Source organism: Phalacrocorax carbo, assembly GCF_963921805.1.
Source record: "Phalacrocorax carbo chromosome 29 unlocalized genomic scaffold, bPhaCar2.1 SUPER_29_unloc_2, whole genome shotgun sequence".
In the NCBI taxonomy this organism is placed as follows: domain Eukaryota; kingdom Metazoa; phylum Chordata; class Aves; order Suliformes; family Phalacrocoracidae; genus Phalacrocorax; species Phalacrocorax carbo.
In genome coordinates, this window is record NW_026990232.1 from 31,042 (window position 1) to 39,623 (window position 8,582).

At 64.9% G+C, this 8,582-nt stretch overlaps 1 protein-coding gene across 1 annotated transcript in view; it reads right to left on the bottom strand.

The window, feature by feature from the left end:
- PHF8 (PHD finger protein 8) overlaps positions 1 to 8,576 on the bottom strand; it is a 16,240-nt gene extending 7,664 nt beyond the window's left edge. Inside the window, 9 exon segments of the mRNA XM_064439686.1 lie at positions 1,242 to 1,291; positions 1,294 to 1,335; positions 1,463 to 1,625; positions 3,031 to 3,217; positions 4,279 to 4,420; positions 4,507 to 4,667; positions 6,627 to 6,735; positions 7,869 to 7,954; positions 8,425 to 8,576. Coding sequence (XP_064295756.1) covers positions 1,242 to 1,291; positions 1,294 to 1,335; positions 1,463 to 1,625; positions 3,031 to 3,217; positions 4,279 to 4,420; positions 4,507 to 4,667; positions 6,627 to 6,735; positions 7,869 to 7,954; positions 8,425 to 8,522 — 1,038 coding nt within the window. The 5' untranslated portion in view covers positions 8,523 to 8,576.
- Between the last annotated feature and the right edge of the window lie 6 nt (positions 8,577 to 8,582).

Sequence of the window (8,582 nt, forward strand, 5' to 3'; positions counted from 1 at the left end):
CCAAATACCCCCACAGCCCCCCCAAATCGCCCACCAAAACACCCCGAAGCACCCCAAATCCAGCCTGCGCCCCCCCAATCCCCTTCAGCCCCCCATCCCACCCCAAAACCCCCCCAAACCACCCCACAGCACCCCAAAACCCACTCAAACTCCACAAAACCCCCCCCAAAACCCCCGAACCACCCCACAGCCCCCCGAAACCCCCCTGAACCACCCTATAGCCCCCCCACAACCCCCTGAACCACCCTGCAGCCCCCAAAACCCCCTGAACCACCCCGCAGCCCCCCAAAACCCCCCAAAACCCCCTGCAGCCCCCCACAACCCCCCTGAACCACCCCACAGCCCCCCAAAACCCCACAAAGCCCCCCAAAAACCCCCCCAAACTCCCCGAAACCCCCCTGAACCACCCCGCAGCCCCCCAAAACCCCCGAACCACCCCGTAGCCCCCCCACAACACCCCGAACCACCCCGCAGCCCCCCCACAACCCCACAAAGCCCCCCCAAAACCCCCCCAAACTCCTCAAAAGCCCCCGAAACCCCCCTGAACCACCCCACAGCCCCCCAAACCCCCCTGAACCACCCCACAGCCCCCCAAACCCCCCTGAACCACCCCACAAAGCCCCCAAAAACCCCACAAAGCCCCCCAAAAACCCCCCCAAACCCCCCTGAACCACCCCACAGCCCCCCAAAACCCCACAAAGCCCCCCCAAAACCCCCCTGAACCACCCCACAGCCCCCCAAAACCCCACAAAGCCCCCCCAAAACCCCCCTGAACCACCCCGCAGCCCCCTAAAACCCCCCTGAACCACCCCGTAGCCCCCCCACAACACCCCAAACCCCCCCGCAGCCCCCCAAAACCCCACAAAGCCCCCCCAAAACCCCCCTGAACCACCCCACAGCCCCCCAAAACCCCACAAAGCCCCCCAAAACCCCCCTGAACCACCCCGCAGCCCCCTAAAACCCCCCTGAACCACCCCGTAGCCCCCCCACAACACCCTGAACCCCCCGCAGCCCCCCAAAACCCCACAAAGCCCCCCCAAAACCCCCCCAAACCCCCCTGAACCACCCCACAGCCCCCCAAAACCCCACAAAGCCCCCCCAAAACCCCCCTGAACCACCCCACAGCCCCCCAAAACCCCACAAAGCCCCCCGAAAACCCCCCCAAACTCCCCAAAACCCCCCGTAGCCCCCCCAAAACCCCCTGAACCACCCCGTAGCCCCCCCAAACCCCTCCCCAAGACACCCCACTTGAGCTGCATGTCGATGTTGAGGCTGTGCAAGAAGTTCCCCCAAAAGCCAAGCAGTCGACGGGGGTCAGCACGGCGTGGATCCAACCTGCCGGCGCCCGACACGGGGCGGGGGGGAGAGCAGGGGGGTCACGGGGGGAGGCGGCCGCCGCGGCGGGGTCGGGGGACCCCACCCCCACCACGGACACACACCCACCCCCCCAAAAAAGAGTTACCGGTGGGGATGAAGAGGGTCTGGCCTTGCCGGAGGGGGCAACGGTAGCAACGATCGACTTGGTCGCCGAAAAAAAGCTCGCCCTGGTTTCGGGAGCTGCTCCAGGCCTCGAATAAAGCCAGGTTGGCCGCCGTGGGTCGCACCAGGTAGAAGATCTTCTCGCCCTGCCGTGGGGCAGCCGTGGGGCAGCCGTGGGGCACCCCCAGAGAGGTTTAAAGCGGTGGGGGTTTGGGGGGTTGGGGTTAGGGGAAGGCTGGGGAAGCCTGAGGTGCTGCGGGGACCTAATGGTGACCCCTAAGCCTGGCCTAGAGGTGTCCTAGAGAGCCCACAGCGGCCCAAACGCCCCCTAAGCCCGCCCTATGCCCCCTCTACCCCCCCCCAAATGCCTCCTAAACCCCCTCCAGCCGCCCCCCAGCCCCCCAAATCCCCCCTAAACCCCCTCCAGCCACCCCCCAGCCCCCCAAATCCCCCCTAAACCCCCTCCAGCCACCCCATACACCCCCCTAAACCCCCTCCAGCCACCCCCTAAGCTCCCCTAAACCCTCTCTAGCTACCCCCCACCCCCCCAAATCCCCCCTAAACGCCCTCCAGCCACCCCCAGCCCCCCAAATCCCCCCTAAACGCCCTCCAGCCGTCCCCCAGCCCCCCCAAGCCCACCTTATGCCCTCTCTACCCCCCCAAAACCCAACCCACACCACCTCAAGCCCCCCAGATCCCCCCTAAACCCCCTCCAGCCGCCCCATACGCCCCCCTAAACCCCCTCCAGCCACCCCCTAAGCCCCCCTAAACCCTCGCTAGCTACCCCCCAGCCCCCCAAATCCCCCCTAAACCCCCTCTAGCCACCCCCCAGCCCCCCTAAGCCCACCCTATGCCCTCTCTACCCCCCAAAACCCAACCCACACCACCTCAAGCCCCCTAAATCCCCCCTAAACCCCGTCCAGCCACCCCCCAGTGCCCCGAAGCCCACCCTATGCTCTCTCTACCCCCCAAAACCCAACCCACACCACCCCCCAGCGCCCCCCAAATCCCCCCTAAACCCCCTCCAGCCACCCCCTAAGCCCCCCTAAACCCCCTCCAGCCGCCCCATACGCCCCCCTAAACCCTCTCTAGCTACCCCCAGCCCCCCAAATCCCCCCAAACCCCCTCCAGCCACCCCCTAAGCCCCCCTAAACCCTCTCTAGCTGCCCTCCAGCCCCCCAAATCCCCCCTAAACCCCCTCCAGCCACCCCCTAAGCCCCCCCCAAACCCTCTCTAGCTACCCGCCAGCCCCCCAAATCCCCCCTAAACCCCCTCCAGCCACCCCCTAAGCCCCCCCAAACCCTCTCTAGCTACCCGCCAGCCCCCCAAATCCCCCCTAAACCCCCTCCAGCCACCCCCTAAGCCCCCCCCAAACCCTCTCTAGCTACCCGCCAGCCCCCAAATCCCCCCTAAACCCCCTCCAGCCACCCCCCAGCCCCCCAAATCCCCCCTAAACCCCCTCCAGCCACCCCCCAGCCTCCCAATTCCCCCTAAACCCCCTGCAGCCGCCCCCCCCGCCCCCTGCAGCCGCCCCCCCGCCCCCCGCCGTACCCGCAGGACGTGGTACCAGACGGAGGTGCCCCCGAAGTCGATGTGGAAGTCGGTGTAGCTGTCGCGGGCCCCCATGAGGCAGTACTTCTGCACGCTGGGGCGCTCGCAGGCCGACTCCCCCGGCCACAGGTTCTCCACCCACGAGAGCTTCCGCACGATGCGCGGCGTCTCCACCAGGTTGGAGAGGCTTCGGGGGGGGGGGCAGGGGGAAGGGGGGGGTTATTGGGGCGGGGGACCCCCAACTTGGGTGGGGGGAGACCCCCCCTGGGGTGGGGTGGGGCTGGGAGGGGATTTGGGAGCACTGGGATGCACTGGGAGGTGACTGGGAGGGGATCGGGGGGCACTGGGGGCACTGGGAGGGGATCCGGGGGGGGATCGGGGGGCACTGGGAGGGGACTGGGAAGGGAGTGGGGGGGCAGTAGGAGCGTCGCGGAATGGACTGGGAGTGAACTGGGAGCACCGGTGGGGACTGGGGGGGGGACTAAGGGGGTGACACCGGTCCTTGGCGGGGTCGGACCCAAGAGACATCCCAGGGAGGGGGCCCAGGGATGCTCTGGGGGGTACTGGGGGTTACTGGTCCATACTGGGGGTTACTGGGGGGGTGATACTAGTGCTGGGGGGTCAGGAGGGGTCCCCAAGTTGGGGAGGGGGGAGCCCAGGCTGGCCTGGGAAGAGCCCAGGGCTGTTCCAGGGGTTACTGGGCCATACTGGGAGACATACTGGGGGTTACTGGGGTTACTGGTCCATACTGGGGGTTACTGGGGGGGTGATACTAGTGCTGGGGGGTCAGGAGGGGTCCTCAAGTTGGGGAGGGGGGAGCCCAGGCTGGCCTGGGAAGAGCCCAGGGCTGTTCCAGGGGTTACTGGGCCATACTGGGAGACATACTGGGAGACATACTGGGAGACATACTGGGAGACATACTGGGGGGGGGGTGATACTAGTGCTGGGGGGTCAGGAGGGGTCCCCAAGTTGGGGAGGGGGGAGCCCAGGCTGGCCTGGGAAGAGCCCAGGGCTGCCCCAGGGGTTACTGGGCCATACTGGGAGACATACTGGGGGTTACTGGGGTTACTGGGGGTTACTGGGGGTTACTGGGGGGGGGTGATACTAGTGCTGGGAGGGTCAGGAGGGGTCCCCAAGTTGGGGAGGGGGGAGCCCAGGCTGGCCTGGGAAGAGCCCCGGGCTGCCCCAGGGGTTACTGGGCCATACTGGTCCATACTGGGGGCTACCGGGGGCGCCGGCGTCACCCACCGCGTGTCGGAGAACTCCAGGCTGATGAGGTTGAGGACGCGGTCGCGCCGGGGCCCCCCCAGGTACGCCACGAAGTCCCCCAGCCTCATGCGGCAGTCGGCCTGGCGCCCCACGTCGATGACGTCCACCACCTTCTCCGCCCCTATAGAAACCCCCCAAAATCCCCTATAGACCAATCAAAAAGGGGGGGGGGACCCCCAAACCCCCCCCCCGAACCCCAAAACTCACCCACGTAATGCTCCACGTCCCGAGGGGTGAAGGTCGGGGGGGGCAACGTCATCCCCAGCCCCTCTTTCCGGGCCACCAAGATGGGGACGCCGAAGGTTTTCTCCTCCAGGTACTCGACGGTCAGTTGGGCCCCGCTCGGGCGCAGCAGCACCTCGTCGGCGCTGCGGGGGACGTATGGAGGCGCCTATAGGGCTCCTATAGCCCCCCCCACCCCCACCCCCGGCACCTATAGGTCCCCCACCGATGGCTTCTCAGGGCACCCCGGGGAGGGTCGCGGCGCTGCTGCGGTGGCTTTGGGGTGTCCTCGCGGGGGGTTAACGAGCCCCGCGGCCCCTATAGAGCCTATAGCGGCTTCGCCAGGCTCCTATAGCCCCCTGAAACGCCATACAGACCCTATAGCCCCTATAGAGAGCTGGCAGGATTTCTATACAGGGGCTAAAAGGTGTCAGAGCTCCTATAAGGGCTGTAACTCCTTTGTAGGGCTCTTGGGGTGGTCTGAGGGGTGATGCAGCCCCTATAGATCCTATAGCGGCTTCATCAGGTTCCTGTAGTGCCCCAACACGTAATATAGACCCTATAGCTCCTATAACGGCTTTACAGCGTTCCTATATAGGGGCTGAAGACTCCTGGAGCTCCTACAACACCTGTAACTCCTTCCTAGGGTTCTTGGGGTGGTCTGAGGGGTGATGATGCCCCTATAGATCCTATAATGGCTTCATCAGACTTGTATACCCCCAAGACACAATGTAAACCTTATAACTCCTATAAAGAACTCATAGTATTTCTATATAGGGGCCTAAAGCGCGCTGGAGCTCCTATAAGGGCTGTAACTCCTTTGTAGGGCTCTTGGGGTGGTCTGAGGGCTGATGCGGCCCCTATAGATCCTATAGCGGCTTTGCTGGGCTCCCATAGCCCCCACAAGACGTGATATAGGTGGTGCAACTCCTATAATGGTGCTACAGCGCTTCTATATAGGGGCTGACGGGTGCTGGAGCTCCCATATGGGCCATAATTCCTTCATAGGGTTCTTGGGGTGGTCGAAGGGATGGTGCGGCCCCTATAGATCCTATAGTGGCTTAGTACAGCTCCTGTGGAGGTCCAACGAGCGACGCGGCTCCTATAGGGCTCCTATACGGCGCCCTAGTGGGCAAAGCAGCCCCTATAGCTCCTACAGCAGCTTTAGAAGGCAGCTGGAGGTGGTTGTGCAGCTTGTATAAGTCCTATAGGGGCTTTGCAGAGTCTCTATAGCGGCGTGACAAGTCCCGTAGGCCCTATAGATCCTATAGTAGGTTAATAAGCTTTCTGTAGCAGTCCAAAGGGTCATGGAGATTTACCAAGTCCCCTAATAGCTCTATAGGGTCCCTATACGGTGCCCCAACAGGCAATGGAGATCCTATACGTCCTCAAAGAGCTCCGCAGGGCTCCTAGGGGTGATGCCGCCCCTATGGGCTCTATAATGACCTCATAGCACATCTATAGCACCCCAACGAGTCAAACAGGTCTTACAGATCCTAGAAAAGCTCCTATACAGAGGTCCTATAGGTCCCATAATGCTTTCATAGGCCTGATGGGCGACGGCAGCTCCTATAGGGTGTATAGGAGCTTTGTATGGCGCTCCAGCGAGTGATGCAGCTCCTATAGGGTTCCTATATGGCCCCTCAATGGGCCACACAGCCCCTATAGCACTCTAACAGCCCCTATAGAGCCTTAATAGGTCTCCTATAGGGCTCTGATGACCAATACAGCCCCTATAGGACTCTCGTAGGCCGTACAGCTCCTATAGCACCACGCTGACACCCCTATAGCACCCAAAGAGCCTATACGGACCTTATGGAATTGTAATGCATCTCCCCCAGCACCTTAGGAGCATATATAGCCCTTATCAGGCTGTAAAGGCTCTATACGGTCCTCACAAAGCCTCCTTAGCACCCCGAGAAGCCGTACGGCCCCTATAGCACCTCTACAGGCCCCACAGCACCTATAGGAAAGGGATCCACCACCCCGTAACGCCCCGGGGCTGCCCCCCATACGGCCCGACCCTAAACACCCGCAGAGGCGTTACAGAGCGCCCCGAGGGCCCCTATAGGGGCCATAGGGCCCGTCTCTATACGTCCCCTCACCTGGGGAAGGTCCGGCCCCGCAGCTCCCGCACGAACTGGGCGCTGCCGGTGCGGACGGGGCGGCCCGGCTCCGCCTCCGGGGGCTTCGGGGGGCCGCGGCGGCGCTTCACTGCGGGACGGCCGGGAACGTATGGATCCATACGGGCCCGGGGCCCTAAAGCCCCCCCCATGGCCGGGGATGGGGGAACCAGCCCAGCCCCGGGCCCATACGATCCCGTACGGCCACGGGTGGGGGACTGGCCCCAGCCCTATAGGGGCCCAGCCGGCCACGGGGCGGGGGAACCACCCCGAGTCCCATATGGTCCCATAGGATCCCATATGGCCCAGGATGGGGGAACCAGCCCACCAAGCCCTAGCCCCATATAGCCCTGTGAGGCCCCGGCGCGGCCCTATAGGGCCTTACGAGGCCCCGGCGCGGCCCTATAGGGCCTTACGAGGCTCAGCCTCTGGTTCATGGTGTGAACCAGCGCACAGAGACCCTCCCCCACCCCCCTCCCCATACGTCCCCAGCCCCATACGGCCCCATAAGGCCCAGCCATGGCCCTATAAAGCCCTATAAGACCCAAACCCAGTCTTATTAGACCCTATAACACCCAGATCTGGCCCTATAAGGCCTGACCCGGGCCCATAGGGCCCTATATGACCCAGACCTGGCCCCATTGGGCCCAGACCCCCTCCCATAGGGCCCTATATAACCCAGGCCCAGCCCCATAGGGCCCAGACCCCGTCCCATAGGTCCCCATAGGGCTCCATAGGGGCCCAGACCTGGCCCCATAGGGGGCCTGACCCCATCCCACACGGCCCCATAGGGCCCCATAGGGGCCTGACCCCATCCCACACGGCCCCATAGGGGCCTGACCCCATCCCACACGGCCCCATAGGGGCACGGGCCCATCCCACACAGCCCCATAGGGGCACGGGCCCATCCCACACGGCCCCATAGGGCCCCATAGGGGCACAGGCCCATCCCACACAGCCCCATAGGGCCCCATAGGGGCACAGGCCCATCCCACACGGCCCCATAGGGCCCCATAGGGGCACAGGCCCATCCCACACAGCCCCATAGGGCCCCATAGGGGCACAGGCCCATCCCACACGGCCCCATAGGGCCCCATAGGGGCACGGGCCCATCCCACACGGCCCCATAGGGCCCCATAGGGGCACGGGCCCATCCCACACGGCCCCATAGGGGGCCACGAGGCCCGTGAGCCCCCCGCCCCCCATAGCGCTATAGGCACTCACTGACGGAGGGGCCGTGCAGCACCTCGCACTTGGGGCAGTGGTAGAGGTCGATCTCGGCCGCCGCCTCCTCCTCCACCCCCACGCAGCTGCGGGGAGCCCGCCTCAGGCCTCCCAGTAGGGCCCAGTGCCTCCCAGTAACCCCCAGTAGCCCCCCCCAGGCCTCCCAGTACACCCCCCCGGGGCCTCCCAGTACACCCCAGGCCCAGCTCTCCCTCTATCCCTCCCAGTTACCCCCAGTTACCCCAGTACCCCTTGAGCACCTCCCAGTCACCCCCAGTCCCCTCCCAGTCCATCCCAGTCCCCCTCCTCACTCCCCAGTCCCTCCCAGTGCCCCCCCAGTCCCTGTCCCCACCCCTTCAGCAACCGCCCCAGTCCCCTCCCAATCCATCCCAGTCCCTCCCAGTCCCCCCAGTCTATCCCAGTAGGCTCCCAGTCCATCCCAGTAGCCCCCCAGTACCCCCTCTTCGCCTCCCAGTCCCTCCCAGTGCCCCCCCAGTCCCTCCCAGCACCCCCCCCGTGCCCCCCAGTGCCCCCCCAGTCCCTCCCAGCAGCCCACCTGCCATGGAACCAGTCCTGGCAGCCGTCGCACTCGATCATGAAGCGGGTGACATCGTAGGGCAGCCGGCACAGGCAGTATACGGGCACCGAGGCCATGGCCCCCCCCCCCGCTCCTATAGGGACCCCCCTGCCCCTATAGACCCACCACCACGCCCC